Below are 18,228 nucleotides of genomic sequence, written 5' to 3'. Positions count from 1 at the left end.
GTCTCTCAGGGTCCAATGTCACATAAAACATTTCTTAAAGTACAATTTCCTTTTAAATGAGCTGAAAAGGTTTTGTTCACTAGATAACTGAGGAAAAAAATATTCTTTTCCTAACCTACATCAGAGTTAAGAACAATTCTTACAGCTTTTTAAATGAGCTGTTTAGCTTGGATAAATACTACCCTATAAATCTATGGAATATGTGGAAGCTAACCAAAAAAGAAGAGCTAAGAACTCCATATGTACTGTGAGGGAGTTTCTGGAAGAGAGATAAAAATTTTTGCCTACCAGTCTGGGATTTTAATTTGTGCCACCTCTAACTAGAGAAATCCACATAATCTCTAGTATACTTTATCCTACATAACATTACCCATACATGACTATTTTGTACCGTTGCAGCTCTAAACTCTATGTACGAATGTTACAAATAGGGAATTCCGAAAACCAGCTAATATGGACCAGAAAAAGACAAAGTCCTCCCAGGAAACTTTTCATCAATTAAAAAACGTTGAAAAATCGTGGCTTAAACAACACCATGTATAAACATTTTTCAGTAAACTACTAAAATTGTTTGAAAGAAGAATGTCTACATATACATTAAGGAGTAATACCATTAATCTTCTTTCAATGCCATTGCAAATCAAATTATCATGTAAATAACTAAGAACTGTATTCTATTAATCCATACCCGTAACCTTTGGTTTATTATGACTGGATGAACCTTTGTCCACAACACCTCTTGACATAAAGGCAAGTTTGGGAGGCCTCCTTTCCTGTGTCACGCTATCTGAAACAGTAAATGTGTTTTTTAAAGACACAAGCAAATTCTTATAGAAGAGAAACAATTGAGCAAAGATTGACAATAACAACAAAAGGCTCTTTCCAACATAAAGTAGCATTTTCACAGTAGTTTCACAAATTCGTCAAAACCATCAAAAGTACTGAAAGAGATAAAAAAAAAAAAAAAACATTGCTCTATTTCAAAATGTAACTTCTATAAGACAATACAGCCCAAGTACAGTATAGCTAAATGCTTTAACTTCTTGAAAATGTTATCACTTTTAATCAATTTTATTTGATGTGTTAAAATACCACCAAGAAAACTTTACTTGGTTTTTTATAGGATTTCCCAAATCAGTATCCCCAGAACACTCCTGTGTGATATGAAGGGTCCCACACTCAAATACCTCTAGGAGATGCTGACATAAACAGACTTCTTTACTGCATAACACTAGAACATTTAATATGCTAATAAGCATTGTGAATCTCTCAAAGGGGGATACATTTTATTTGGAAACATTTTTTATGCCACTCTGCTCAGCATCTCAGATTAATATATTTCATGGAACACAGTTTGGAAAAAGCCTGGTAAGGAACATATATCAGTTTTTTAAAACATATGTTAAAATAAAAATAACAGAAATGTATATACAGGCACATGCATACAAACAGAAATAACACAGAAAACTATACACAAAGAAATGATGCAGAAAGCCAGAGATAGACAGCAGCAATATTTCTGAAGAAAACACTCAAAACTTCTTTTTGAAATATAGGTGCAATAATTTTGGCAAACTTGTTTTTGATACAAAGACTACTTTAAACCTTAAAGGTCACTGATTTTCATAAGATATTCACAAAACTGGATCAAGCAAGTGTAGGAAAATCAGTCTGGAAATTTTTTCCCCTGGAAAGTTCAGCACACCTGTAGAGTCCAACATGACACTTAGAAGTTATACCTGTTAAAGCTGTGTATCAGCAAAAACAGTGTCACCCCCAGTGGATTTTTAAGAATAGAAAGCAAAAAAAATAGGGAAAGTTTTACATTTTAAGCACAAGGAAAATGCCATCTTTTTTAAGAAAAAGGAAATGATACTGAACTAATTATATATAAATGATGCTTGGTAACTTTTGTCCATGGTTGGAGGGGAAGGAAAATGCATCATTAAACCATATCTCAACTGTCTCATAATATGATCAAACAGAATATTATTTTAATTCAAAAATTACAGTGAGTAATCATGCATTTAACCAAGTAAAAGAAAAACTATTCACTAATATTTTTATGATATTACCAAATATATCTAAGCACCACATATGAGAGCATTGTGGGGTAAAACTTCTCAGTCACTGGCAAAAGTTTCCAAATTACAGCATATAAATTGACTAAAGAAAACTAATTCCCACTATTGACTATAATTAACTGCATATAAGTCCATTTTAAAAAGACAGTCACATGTATATCTTCAATGTATACACATCATATGGTTAGTGGTAATTATAATAAAGGCTGAAAATGGTCTTAACTAAGGTGGCCTGGCAGTACCAAAGAGCAGAACAGATGAGTCTGTTGTGACAACACGGCTAGTGATGCTACAGGAGGCACCAAAGATTAGGAATGCGGAGGGCACTAGAGTTGGAAACGGTGGTTATCTCTGCCAAAGACTCTGTTGGGGGGGAGAGGGGGCAGTGGGGGGTGGGGATGTCAGATACCAATTTTGAGGAATAGGACAGTCCTACGGAATTGTATGCAGATAAAGGGTAACATGCCATATTTAATTTGCCCTCCAGCAATTACATACCAACTCATTCTTTTTTTTTCTTTTCTTTTCTTTTTTTTTCCAACTCATTCTTATTTCTTTGTCACAATTATAATCATGATCCAAAATCAAAGCCTCTATCTTAAATGAGTTTTAAGAGATTACCATCTCAGGAAAAGCAGGGGAAAGTAAACAAAGTAAGAAATAAATCTGACAATTTTGTGAGATTAAAACAATCCTGATTAAAAGATATTAAACATATAGCATGATAACGTCCACCAAACAGCACATATAAAATGTTATAGCTGCCTTATTCATAATAACCAAAAGCTAGAACAATGCATTCTACAGAAGAATGGACAAACTGTGGTCTGCTCATATAATGGAATACTACATAGCAATAAAAAAAGAATAAACTACACACCAGTCAGAATGGCCATCATTCAAAAGTCCACAAATGACAAATGCTGGAGAGGCTGTGGAGAAAAGGGAACCCTCCTACACTGCTGATGGGAATGCAGGTTGGTGCAGCCACTGTGGAAAACAGTACGGAGATTCCTCAAAGGACTAGGTATAGATTTACCATATGACCCAGGAATCCCATTCCTGGGCATATATCTAGAAGGAACCCTACTTCAAAAAGACATCTGCACCCCAATGTTCATAGCAGCACTATTTGCAATAGCCAAGACATGGAAACAGCATAAATGTCCATCAACAGATGACTGGATAAAGAAGATGTGGTATATTTATACAATGGAATACTACTCAGCCATAAAAACCAACAACATAACACCATTTGCAGCAACAGGGATGTTCCTGGAGAATGTCATTCTAAGTGAAGTAAGCCAGAAAGAGAAAGAAAAATACCATATGAGATCGCTCATATGTGGAATCTTAAAAAAAAAAAAAAAAAGAAAGAAAGAAAGAAAAGACAAAGACAAATTAACATAAATACAAAACAGAAACAGACTCATAGACATAGAATACAAAGTTGTGGTTGCCAAGGAGGAGGGGGGTGTGAAGGGATAGACTGGGAGTTCAAAATCTGTAGATACTGACAGGCATATGTAGAATAGATAAACAACATTATACTGTATAGCACAGGGAAATATATACAAGATCTTGTGGTAGCTCACAGCGAAAAAGAATGTGACAATGAATATACGTATGTTCATGTATAACTGAAGAACTGTGCTCTACACTGGAATTTGACACAACACTGTAAAATGACTATAATTCGATAAAAAATGTTTTAAAAAAAGACGTACACAACAATATGGACATTGTGTCAAGAAAAGAAATGAAGACAAAATTACCCATTATATATATACAGCAGGAGTGCATTAAAAATGATAAAATTAGCAGCCTGTCCATCATTCTCACTGATTTAAACAGAAAAAGAAAAATTCCTTGGAGAAATCTGAGTTGGAAATCATAACAATAAACTAGTGAACAATAACAATCAAACCCACCAGAAATGTCTTTTAAATGGAGAAAATGCATTTAAATGGAGAAAAATTTAAATTAAATTGAGAATAATTGCTTAATTGATATATTGCTTAACATCATCAGCCACAAGAGCATAATTCAGACCCAAATGACAATTTAATATCCGCAGAGAAATCTACTGAAGAAAATATAAGTTTATTTGAGTAGAAATGAAGAATTATAAAACTTAATACCAAATATAATATACATAGTAACTATCTAAAAACCTCTTTCAGGTGAGATTACTGGTCAAAATAAATATTTTCATTATATTTTAGAAAATTTTATTTGAACAATTATTCAAGAAATCCTGGAAGGTTCTGTACAAATAACATCAGAGTTGCATACTATGATCTAGTGCTTCAAAATAAACTTTTGAGCTCCAGTTGTCTCATATGAGCAGGATTCTTGCCCATACAGACAATATTCAGAGTGATTCAGATCTCTATAGAAGGCTTCTTAGAATTATCTATCAAAATGTAAAGTACACATACCCTTTGACCCAGCAAATCTACTTCCAGGAAGTTATCTTTTTTTTTAAGATCTTAAGAATATTTTAATGTGAATATAATATACGCCGTTTAAATACTCAGATAACTATATTGCTGGCACACAGGAAAAATCTACAGATGACATGACATTGAGAGGGAGAGACAAAACGTGAAAGAACAGAATTAGTATCCAGAATGATGTGAAAATGCTGGAAGACTGGAGAACTCTAATGACATGAAGTTAAACAGGGACAAATGTAAAGTTCTGCCACATGTCCCCCCAATCAACCATAAAAGTATAGAATCATAAGCAGAGGCACATGCAAACAAATTTGGGGATAAGTCAAGTATAAGCTTAGTAATCATTAATTCATTAGTTTATAAGTGCATTCATTCAGACAAGAAATACTATCAACTCTATGCAAGGAAGGCACGGAAGTGGCTCTGGGAACATAACTCAAATTTTGACAGGGCTATTCCAAAATCTTTTCTGCTGATGCCCTGTTCTATTGCAACAATCAGTCCACATATGGACTACGATGTTCTGTTCCCCTCAAGCTGTCCAAGTGTAAAGGTGTCTTCAACAAACCAGATCTTATTCACAATATCTAGAAGCCATGAGAAATGACTAAAATGACTCAAACTGTTTAGAGAGAACAGAAGACGTGAAGTGTAAAAGACTCTCGTCTTTGAATATCCGAGGGTTTCTGTAAGGAAGAGGGGTTGGATTTGTCCTAACTTCAACCCCAGTTAGAACTAGAATCAGTGAGGGAAATTGTGTGAAGGTAGATGTAAAGCACGTATCACATGAGGAGTGACTTTTTCACAATTAGAACTGTCTAAAATGAAATATTCTAATTTCTTTCAGGACAAAGTAACTCTTCTATCAAAGGAACATATAGCTCCCTAAAAAGAAAGGGATGACAACATAGGAAGTTATCTTTTAGCTGCACTGGATACACGCAAATTGACATATATATATGACATTACTTGCTGAAGCACTGTTTATAATAGCGAAAGATTGAAAACAGCCTTAATGCTCATCAGTAGGAACTAGTTAAATTATGATACATTCATAAAATGAAATACAATGCAATAATTTAAGCAAAAGATTAAGTATGGAATTTATGAACAAATATGAAATGATCCCTAAGATCTACTGTTAACTTTTTTTTAAAAAAATGTACAACTTACTCTTCTGGGAAGATAAGTAGATGTAATTTTTCCTATTCCTCCTGATAAGTACAACTAAAAACTCTAGATGTAACATATAAAACAAAAATGAGAAGACCCTAAAAGGTGAAGAGAAGGCAGATAGGCTAGGAACTACAGGATCTAAGGAATGACACAAAGATTTGCCCAGGTTTTGTATTGCCTCCTATATCCCAAACTTAGAGCTGAAGAAGCCAGCAACCTAGAAAATGCAAATGGGCACAGACAAAAGAAATCCCCAACAAAAAGGTGTGGTCTCATTAAAGAATGAGAAAAGACAAATCCCAGCAGGACAGAAAACTTTTAGGCAATAATCACTCTACTGCTGTCAAACACAGTGGCCCCACCCACTCCAACAAAGGCCAAGTTGGGAAGCTGGACTTTTACCTCCACCTGGCAATAACAAGGTGATACATATTCCCTTAAGCCACAAAAATAGAAAGTTGAAATATGACCTAGAATCTCAGAACATAATATCCAACTGTCCAATGTTTCAAATAAAAATCATTCATTATACCAAGAACCAGGAAGATCCCAAGAAGAATTTTAAAAGATAATCAATAAACAACAACACTGAGACGACAAAGATGTTGCAATTATCTGACAAAGATTTTTTAAACCAATCGTGATTAAAATGCTTCAATAAGCAATTACAAACACACTTGGGAAAAAAACACACACAAGATAAAGAGAAAGGAATATAAGTATACCACTAAAGAAAGCCATCAAACCACAAAGGAATAGAGCAAGATAAGAAAAAAGGAATAGAGAGGAAATACAAAAGCATCCAGAAACCAATTAACAAAATGACAATAAGTACATACTTATCAGTAATTTTTTACATGTGAATGGGCTAAATTATCTCAACAAAAGACATAAAGGGGCTAAATGGATTTAGAAAAAACAAGACCCATCTGTATGCTGTCTACAAGAGACCCACTTCAGATATAAAAACACACAAACATTGAAGATCTAGGGATGGAAAAACATATTCCATGCAAATAGAAACCAAAAGAGGCTGGTGTGGTTATATTTATACCGAAAAAAAAAAAAAAGACTTTGAAACAAAAACTGTAGTAAAAGACAAAGTTGAGCATTACATAATGACAGAAGGGTCAATCCACCAAGAGGATACGTTTGTAAATATTTATGCACCCAACATATGAGCACCTAAATATATAAACAGACCTAAAAGTAGAAATAGACAGCAGTATAATAATAGTAGGGGACTTTAATACCTCACTTTCATTAATGGGTAGATTATCCAAACCGAAAATCAGTAAGGAATCATATGCCTTAAATGATACACTAAACCAGACAGACTTAACAGACATATACAGAACATTCCATTCAAAAGCAACAGAATACAATTATTCTCAATTGCTCATGAAATATTTTCCAGGAGAGATCACACATTAGGCCACAAAACAGGTCTTAATAAACCTAAGAGAACTGAAGTCATATAAAGCATATTTTCCAAACAACTGTATGAAACTAGAAATAATTACATAAAGAAAACTGGAAAATTCACAAATACGTGACAGTTAAACAACATGTTACTGAACAATCAATGGGTTACAGAAGAAATAAAAAGAAAAATCAGAAAGTACCTAGAAACAAACAAAAATGAAAATATATAAAAATTTGTGGGATGTGGCAAAAGGAGCTCTGAGAGTGAAGCTCATAGTGACAAATACCAACCTCAAGAAACAAGAAAAGTCTCAAACCACCTAACTTTACATCTCGAGGAACTAGAAAAAGAACAAACAAAGTCCAAAGCTAGGATAAGGAAGGAAACAACAAAGATTAGAGCAGAAATAAATTAAACAGAGACTGAAAAGACAATAGAGAAGATCAATGAAATTAAGAGCTGGTCCTTTGGAAAGATAAACAAAACTGACAAGCCTTTAGCTAGACTTGCCAAAAAAAAAAAAAAAGAGAGAGAGAAAACTCAAATAAATAAATTCAGAAACAAAAGAAGAGATATTACAACTGAAAACACGGAAATATAAAGGATCATAAGAAACTACTATGAACAATCACATTCTAACAAACTGAACAACCTAGAAGAAATGGATAAACTCTGAAAAACATGTAACTCATCAAGACTGAATCATGATGAAATAGAAAATGTGAACAGACCAATTACTAGAGACTGCATCAGTAATCAAAAACCTCCAAACAAACAAAACTGCCAGGAGAGATGGCTTCACTAGCGAATTCTACCAAACAATCAAAGAAGAATGATTAACAATCTTTCTCAAGCTCTTCCAAAAAACGAAACAGGAGGAAACTCTACTAACTTTATTTTATGAGGCCAGCATTACCCTGAAACCAAAACCAGAAAAGCATTATCACAAGACAAGAAAGTTACAGGCCAACATCCTTGATGAACACAGATGCAAAAATCCTCAACAAAATATTTAGCAAACCAAACTAAACAATACATTAAAAGGATCATATACCAAGATTGAGTGAGATAATTCCAGAGATGGAAAATGGTTCAACATCCGCAAATAAGTCAATGTGATACACTGTCTTAATAAAATGAAGAATAAAAATCATACGGTCATTTCAGTAGATGCATCTGACTAAATTAAGCATCCATTAATGATAAAAATTCTCAACAAAGCAAGTACAGAAGGAACATACCTTGCCATAATAAAAGCTATGTATGACAAGCTCACAGCTAACATTATACTCAAAGCGGAAAGCTTTGCCTCTAAAATCAAGAACAAAATGGGGATGACCACTCTCACCACTTTTATTCAACATAGTGTTCAAAGTCCTAGCCAGGGCAATAAGGCAAGAAAAAGAAGTAAAAGGCACCCAAACTGGAAAGAAGTAAAACTGTCACTATTTGCAAATGACATCATAGAAAACCCTAAAGACTTCATCTAAAAACTGTCAGAACTAATAAACAAATTCAGCAAAGTTGCAGGATACAAAATCAATACACAAAAATTTGTTGCATTTCTATACACAAACTATCAGAGAGAGAAATTAAGAAAACAACCCCATTTACAACTGCATCAAAGAGAATAAAATACCCAGGAACAAATTTAACCAAGGAGGTGAAAAATTTATGTATTAAAAACAGTAAGACATTAATGAAAGAAGTTGAAGAAGACACAAACAAATGGAAAGATATTCCATGCTCATGAGTAGGAAGAATCAATATTGTTAAAATGTCATACTACCCAAAACAATCTACAGAGTCAATGCAATCCCTACCAAAATGCCAATGGCATGTTTCACAAAAATGGAAAAAGTAATCCAAAAATTTGTATAGAACTACAAAAGACCTAAGAGTACAAAGCAATCCTGAGAAAGAAGAATAAAGTGGGAAGCAACACACTTCCTGATTTCAAACGATATTACACAGCAACAGTAGTTAAAACACTACAGTATGGGCATAAAAACAGACACACAGATGAGTGGAACAGAAAAGAGAGCCCAGAAATAAACCCACGCACACAGGGTCATTTAATTTACTACAAAGGAGAGAAGAATATAAAATGCGGAAAGGACATTCTCCCCCAATAAACTGTGCTACAAAAACTGGATGGCCACAAGCAAAAGAATGACCAATATATTACACCATACACAAAAATTAATTCAAAATGGATTAAAGACTTGAACATAAGACCTGAAACCGTAAAACTCCTAGAAGAAAACATAAGTAGCAAGCTTCATGACATAGATCTTAGTGATGATTTTTTGAATCTGAACAAAAAGCAAATGCAATGAAAGCAAAAATAAACATGTAGGACTACGTTAAATTAAAAAGCTTCTGCACAGCAAAAGGAATCAACAAAATGAAAAGGCAATCTACTGAATGGAAGAAAATATTTGCAAACATGTATCTGATAAGGAGCTAATATCCAAAATTTATAAAGAATACATACAACTCAATAACAAACAAATAAACAATCCGACTGAAAAATGGGCAGAAGATCTGAATAAACATTTTTCCAAGGAAGACATACAGATGACCAACAGGTACATGAAGAGGTGCTGTAATAATTTGTCATCAACAAACCTATCCTAAAATAATGGCTAAAGGGAATTCTCTAAAGAAAAAAGTGAACAAAAAGGAATCTTGGGACGTTAGGAAAAAAGAAAGAACAACAGAAAGAGAAAAGTGTGGGTAAATACAATAAGCTTTCCCTCTTCTCTCAAGTTTTCTAAATTATGTTTAATGACTGAAGTAAAAATTATAAAACTGTCTGGTATGGTTCTAAGTATATGTCAAAGAAATATTTAAGACAATTATGTTATCAATGGAAAAGCATGAAGGAATAAAAAGGGTGATAAGGTTTCTATATTTCACTCAAACTGGTAAAATCATGACACCAGAAAACTATGATAAAATAGGTATACATAATGTACTATCTAGAGCAATCATTAAAAAAGCTATACAAAGAGACAGTGATAAATACTACAAATACATGTCAATTATATCTCAACTAAAAAGTACTACAGATTAAAACAAAATGGAATTTTTAGCAATGTTCAAGAAACTGAGAACAGAGGAAAAAAAAACAAATTTTTTAAAAAGAGAAAGAACAAACAAAACACAAAATAAAATGTCAGACTTAAGTCGCAACACACCATTACACTACACTAAATGTAATTAATATAAACAAACCAACTGAAAGACAGAGATTGGCAGAGTATATTAAAAAACATGACCCAACTATATACTGTCTATAAGAAACTCGCTTCAAATATATTGTAGCAGGTTCAAAGTAGAAGGTTAGAAAATGTTCATACACATGTAAATATTAATACAAAAAAGCACAAGTAGCTATATTAATACATTATGAAGTAGGCATCAAAGCAAAGAAAATTACTAGAGATAGGAAATTATAAAATTCTAAAATAATCAACCAAGAAAACAATCCTAAATGTGAATGCACCAAAAAAAAAAAAAGTGCAAAATACATGAAGCAAAAACTAACAGAAATGAAAAAAGAAAAAGATTACTACTATAATTACAGCTGGAGATTCCAACATCACTCTCTCAATAACTGATGAAACAAGTAGACAAAAAGTTAAAGATATAGAAGAACTCAACAACACCATTAACTAACAGAATCTAATCAACTCCACCAAATAACAGCAAAACATACCTTCTTTTCAAGTGTCTATGGAACATATACCAAATTATATCATGTCCTGGGCTGGGTCATGAAACAAATTTAAGATATTTTAAATCATTCAGAGTGTATTCTCTGAGCACAATAAAACCAAACTAGAAATCAGTAACAGGATATAACAGGAAAATCTTCAAATACTTGGAAACTAAACAGCACACTTCTAATAAGCCCTGGGTTAAAAAGGAAGCATCAAAGGGAATTTTAAAAATACACTACATTAGTTGAAAATGAAAATAAAACATCAAAATGTGTGGGACACAGCTAAAGCAGTGCTGACAGAGAAATTTATAGTACTAAATGAACACATTAAAAAAGAGGAGCAGTCTCAAATTGATAATCTAAGCTCCCACTGAAGATCCTGGAAAAAGAAGAGCAAAATAAACCCAAAGCAAGCAGAAGGAAGGAAACAGTAAAGTCCAGAAATCAGTAAAATTAAAAAGAGAAAAATAATAGAGAAAATAAGTGAAACAAAGAGTTGGCTTTCTCTTCTGAAAATGTGGTGCTTGAAAGTAAAAGTATATAAATGTTCACCTCCTTTGACCCAGAAATCCCACTCCAGGGAATTGCTTGATTCTAAGCAAATAATTCAAATGAATGTTGTTACAGTATAGTTTGTAATGTGACAAATCTGAAACAAACTCAAAGCCCAAAGTTTAATAAGTTACAGTACACACACACACAAAATAAAAAGAGTTGGCTATCTGAAAAGACCTCTAGCTATCAGCAATGAAACGAGATATCACTACAGACCATGCAGACATCAAAAGGATAATAAGAAAATGGAAAACTAGCACAGACAAAGTTGACAACCTAGATAAAACAGACCAATTCCTAAAAAACACAAACTACCACAATTCACCCAATATGAAATACGTAATTTGAATAGTGATATAATTATTAAATAAATTGATTTATATTAAAATTCACAAAAAAAGAAATCTTTAGATCAACTGGCTTAACTGGAAAGTTCTATCAGAATTTAAAGAATTAACAGCAATTCTACACAATCTCTTCTAGTAAACAGAAGAGGAGAAAATACTTCATTTCAATTCAGTATAGCTTCCAATTCATTCATACAAATCTCCTATTACCTTGATACCAAAACCAGACAAAGATGGTACAAAAAAAAAAAAGTATAGATCAATATCTCCCATGAAAATAAACAGAAAAATTCTTAACAAAATACTACCAAAAAGAATTCAACAATATATAAAAAGAATTATACACTATGACCAAGTAGAAGTTATTCCAGGGACGCAAAGTTGTTTCAATGTTTGAAAATCAACAAATGTAATACAACACATTAGCAAATTAAAGAAAAACCACATAACCATATCAATGGATGCAGAAAAGGCATTTGAAAAACTCAATAATCATTCATGCTAGAAACTCTCAGAAAAATAGAAATAGATGGAAACTTCTTGAAACTCACACACACACACACACACACACACACACACAAACCCTACAGTTAACCTTATAATTAATGGTAAAAGACTTAATGCTTGCCCCCTTAAGATCAGGAACAAGACAAAGATACCTGCCCCTTGCCATTCTTATTCAACGTAGTGCTTCTATCCACTGCAATACATGCAAAAAAGAAAGAAAGAAAGAAAAGAAAAGGGATACAGATCAAAAAGGAAGAAATAAAACTGTCCTTATCTGCAGATAACATGACTGAGTATGTAGGAAACCCCAAAGAATCTAAAACAAACAAAAAAAATAACAAAACCAAAAAAACCTCCTGAAACTAGTAAATTCAGCAAGGCTGTAGGATACACTATAAAAGTCCATTTTATTTCTACAGTAAAACAGTATGATACTGGCACAAAAACAGACACAGAGCCCAGTGGAAGAGAATAGCAAGCCCAGAAATAAACCTGTGGTCCATCTACGACAAAGGAGTCTAAAATATTCAATGGAGAAAAGACGACAAACTTTTCAGTAAGTGGTGCTGGGAAAACCGGACAACTACATGCAAAAGAATGAAACTGCAACATTCTCTAACACCATATACAAAAATAAACTCAAAATGGATTAAAGATCTAAATGTAAGATCAAAATGCATAAAACTTCTAGAAGAAACATTGGCAGAACACTCTTTGACATAATTTGTAGCAACATTCTTTTTTGGATTTGTCTCCTAAATCAAAGGAAATAAAAGCAAAATTAATAAACAGAACCTAATTAAACTTAGAAGCTTTTGCAAAGCAAAGGAAACCATTGATTAAAAAAAAAAAAGACAACCTACTGAACAGAAGAAAACATTTGCAATTGATGTGACTAACAAGGGGTTAATATCCAAAATCCATTAACAGCTTATACAAATCAACATCAAAAACATAAGCAACCCCATTAAAAATTGAGCAGAAGATTTGAATAGACATTTTCCAAAAAAGACATACTTTGGCCAACAGGTATACGAAGAGATGCTCAACATCATTATTCATCAGAGAAATGCAAATTAAAAGCATGAGATAACACCTCACACCTGTCAGAATGGCTATCATTAAAAAGACCACAAATAACAAATGTTGGTGAGGGTACGGAGAAAAGGGAACCATGGTACACTGTTGCTGAGAATGTAAATTGGTTCAGCCACTGTGGAAAACAGTATGAAGCTCTCCAAACCCCATACTTTAGGGGTTTGACAGAGACTTCATCAGACAGGCATCACTGATTATTAACTCAATTTCCAGCCCCTCTCCCCTCTCCAGAGAATGGGGCTGTGGCTGAAAGTTCTAAGCTTTTAATCACAGTTTGGTCTTTGTAGAGACCAGCCCCTGATCCAGGAGCCCACTAAGAGTCACCTGATAAGAACAAAAGGCACTTCTACTACCCAGGAATTTCCAAGGAAGATTTAGGAGCTATATGCCAGACACTCCTCCTACCACTCAGGAAATTACAAGGGTTTCAGAAGCTCTGTGTCAGGAACCTGAGTCAAAGAACCAAACATTACCAAGAATCAGAGACAGAAGTGTATACACACACACACACACACACACACACACACATATATACACACACACATATATATATGTATATGTTTCATACCACAGAACGGAATAATTCTCAGCAATAAAAGGTCACATGAATGAGTTAACAAATAATTATGTTGAATGAAGTCAGTCAGACTAAAAAAAAAAGTACATCTTGAGTTACTCCATTTATATAAAATCCTAGAAAATGTGAACAAATGTATATTGACTGAAAAAAGATGAATGGTTGCCTAGACTTGGGGAGGGGGAGGATGCAGGCAGAGGTGGGAGGAAGTAAACACAAGGGCATACCCATACCTTGGGGCGACGGACGTGTTCACTATACTGATTGTGGTGAAGGTCTCATTGGTGTATACATATGTTAAATATTTAAAGCATATCAAATTATATACTTTAAATATGTGCAGTTTATTATATGTCAATTAAATCTCAATAAAATTATTAAAATTATAAAAAGAAGGCACAAAAAGTATATAAAATATGCAAATACTGAATAACAAAGAAACAATTTAATCAAGAAGAACACAAAAAGAAATTGGGTAGCTGAGGGGCAATGTAAGGAGGAAAAGTTCTCATATACCTTTTTAAAAGTCTATGTAAACGTGAATGTAGTACATAATCTAAAAAATAAAGTTAGCATTACATTCCCAACTCCCAAAACTATAAAAGAAGACACAGACTAGACTAGAAAAAGCAGAAATGTATAATTTAGCGAAGGCACTAATGATATGCTTCATCACAACAGCTTTAAGAATCTGAACATGGTTTGTTTTCCATGTCCGTGAGACTGGCACCAAAGGGGAAAAGGTGAGGAGGGATAAATTAGGGGCTGGGGATTAACAGACACACATTACTACATATAAAATAGATAAACAACAAGGACCTGTATAGCACAGGGAACTCTATTCAATTTCTCACAATAACATGTAATGGAAAAGAATCTAAAAAGAAAATACATATATGCATGTATATGTATAACTGAATCACTTTGCTATACATCTGAAACTAACATTGTAAATCAACTATACGTCAATAAAAAAAATTTTTTAAAAGAACCTGAATGTCAAATCAGATACGTTAAGAGTTTTTAACATTTGAAACAGTAATGAAGAGAGAAAAAACTATCATACGTTGAAGACTCCTATATTTTTAGTCAAAAGTATTTTTCAGAAGCCTACTATAACAAGCTATTTGAATTGGATGAATTCTTTCCCAATTTTGTCAACTCTTCAACTGCCTCAAAAAAATTTTTTTAATGCTGGAAATAATTTCATCCTACAAATGAAGGTAATTGGGCAAGAAAAAGAAACTAAGGAACTATAAATTAGACGTCATAACTCTTTTTTTCTCTCAAGAAATGGGTGTTAATGATGATATGAAATATAGTTGAACACCCATTTAAATATATGAAATTAATTTTCATTTAGACAACTGTGTTTTTTACAGTCTATTTGCAAGCTTTATTTTGTTGGCAAAAAAAGTATAATTGGTGTATTATGTTCTAAAAGCTGGTATCATTCTTAATTATCTTCTATTCAGGGTTTATGAAAATCAAGCTCTAAAAGGAAAAAAAAAAATCTTTTTCCTTGCTTGTCACTGCTCTGAGAGGCAGTAACAATGACAATGATAGCCATTGATCTATAAGATCAAAGTTTGCCTAACAAGTGATTCCCAAGAGATTCATGTAACTAATTTTCACTATTTTAATTTTACATCATTATTCAAATATAATTGTAAACATTTTTGAAGATAAATACTACTAGATGAGTTCTTCATCAGGTTATAGACAATTTCATCACATGAAAAATAGAAATGGTAGCTTTTTCTTCTTAAGTACTACTGTAGAAACCAAGATCATTTACATTTCAAACCAAATTGAGTTATGGAAAAAGAATACAGAAGAAAATACAGCTCTGGAGTTTGGGTGGAAAAGGGGGAGTGAGTACATTTCAAATCTTTATTCTACAGCAAACTAAGAAAAACACAATCAGTTGTACATATGCCAACTTCATATTTCAGGTATCTTTTTCTTTCTTAAATTATAATACTAAACTAATGATTTTCTAAGCCTCTCAACTTACAATTTAGTTGTAAGATGCAAAATTCAAAGAAATTCAATTAAGGTAGGTAAAAAAAAAAAGGATGGTTACACAAATAAGGTTTTGAGCTTTCAAAAGTACCCTTTGGAAATTCATAAAAAAAAAAAATCAAGCAAGAAAGAAAAAGAAAACCCACAAGGATACGTGATTTGGTAAGACAAGTTAAATTACATTTATCCAGGTGGTTCTAGAAAAACAGTATTACTGAGAACAGGTTATCCCTGTAAGAATAAAGAAAGAAAAAAATTTGATTTTACAAGGGCTCCCCTTCACTATCCAGCAAGTTAACATTATAAAATTAGCATAACTCACAGATTTTGCAGGACAGTTTTTTCAACCTCAGCAAAGCTGGCATTTTGGGCCAGATCGTTTTCTGCGGAGGGCTGCTCTCTGCATTGTCTCTATCCACTAGATTCAAGTAGTACAGTTGTGACAATCAAAAATGTCTCCAGGCATTGCAAAATCACCCCAGGGTTAAGAATTACTGGCTTAGAACTAAAATTATCTTCTTATAAAAGTTTTGTACTAATGCTACAAGAAAAGTAAAACAAAACAAAAGGCTTTAAAACTCGATAGTTATAGGGTGAAATAATATCATATTTCAAACAATCAAAAACTATAAAAATAAACAGTGCTGCTATGAACATTGAGATGCAGGTGTCAAACAAAATCTAATCATAAGAACCTTCATACCTACCCAGAGAAATCCCTCTTTTTTCTTGAGTAAATGCTCTCCATATTATGAAATATATACCTAAAAATATAATTGTTATGATGGAGTATGTATGAACCAGACTATTTCTCCTGGAATAATAAACTTTGATAAAGTACAAAAATAAAACTATTTGTAGGCATAGAAGAGTAAAAAATAAAATTAAAATAAAAATATAGAGGGGACTCAAAATTTAGAGAAGGAAACAATACAAAAATGTAATCCAAAATTATTTAATATACAGAAAAAAGGGAAACTGTGATACATTCTCAAAGGAAAAAACACCACAGTGGATACGAATCCACTGATGATTCTGATGTTGAAATTTACAGAAAAATTTTTGTTTCCTTCTTAAGAATTTTAAAGAGGCCATTACAACTACACTTAATGAAGTAAAGAAAAATATGCTTACAGTGATGAAGAACACATGACTACCTCAACAGAGAAATAAAAACTAAAGAAACCAGATGGAAAGTCTTAAACACTTTTAAAAACTTTCAAAAAATAAAACATCTCAAAAAATAATTTACTGGATGAGCTAAACAACACGATGGGGGAAAAGGTGGCAGAAGTCAGTAATTAAAGGTAGAACAAAAGAATTATCCAAAGAATAGAGAGACCAAAGTTTGAAAAAAAAATTTAACAGAACCTCAAGGCTAAGGGACAATATCAAAAATTATGACATTTATCTAATTGAAGACACAGAAAGAGAGCAGATTGAAAGAAATGGAAAAAGTGCTTGAAGGAATAATGACTAGATGTTTCCCACTTTCTTAAAAAAATATAAATTTACAAATACAAGAAGTTTAGCAAATGCCAAGCAGCACAAATGTGAAGAAAATCATGCTAGGCACATCATAATTAAACTGCTATAAACCAAATATAAAGTCTTCAAAGCATCCAGAGATAAACAACACATTACATACAGGGGCACAATGATTCAAACCACTGCTGACTTTTCATCAGAAAGTATCGGGGCCAGCAAATAGCAGAAAACCAACCTCAAAGCGGAATTCTATACATACCCAAAATATCCTTCAAACATGAAGGCAAGATAAAGACATTTTCAGATAAAAGAAAAAATTTTTTAATTCATTTCTAGAAGAATTTACTTCAACAAAAACCACAAGAAGTTCTTCAGGATGAAGAAAAATGATAACAGATACTCAATACTCAGATCCTTTAATTCTTTAAATTATAAATGATTATTTCAACAAAAAAATAACACTCTTATGGGTTTTTGAAGTACACAGATGTGATGTGTATGACAACTAATAGCAGAAAGGACTGGGAAGAAGTAACCAGATTTACATGGTTACGAGGTTTTTGCATCTTCTATGAAATAGTACAATATTAACCTTAACTAGATGGAAACATTAAGAATATAATAATCCTTGGAGAAACCACTAAAGCAATATTACAATGAAATGTAGCTTAAAAGTCAAAAGATTAAATAACATACCATTCTTAAAATTTTTCAAATAATCCATTAAAAAGTAAAAAGCAACTATAAGAATGAAAA

General features: G+C 32.6%; 1 protein-coding gene across 11 annotated transcripts in view; it reads right to left on the bottom strand.

Annotated features, from left to right (window-relative positions):
- CYLD (CYLD lysine 63 deubiquitinase) overlaps positions 1–18,228 on the bottom strand; it is a 64,515-nt gene that overhangs the window by 26,110 nt on the left and 20,177 nt on the right. For all 11 annotated transcript variants that reach the window (XM_015242273.3, XM_072967354.1, XM_015242274.3 and 8 more), the window contains one exon: positions 689–787. In XM_015242273.3, coding sequence (XP_015097759.1) covers positions 689–787 — 99 coding nt within the window. The remainder of the gene's footprint in view (positions 1–688; positions 788–18,228) is intronic.

The sequence above is a fragment of the Vicugna pacos genome, chromosome 9 (assembly GCF_048564905.1).
Source record: "Vicugna pacos chromosome 9, VicPac4, whole genome shotgun sequence".
NCBI lineage: Eukaryota > Metazoa > Chordata > Mammalia > Artiodactyla > Camelidae > Vicugna > Vicugna pacos.
Note: the sequence above shows the minus strand (reverse complement) of the source record. Positions and strands in the feature narration are given on the sequence as shown.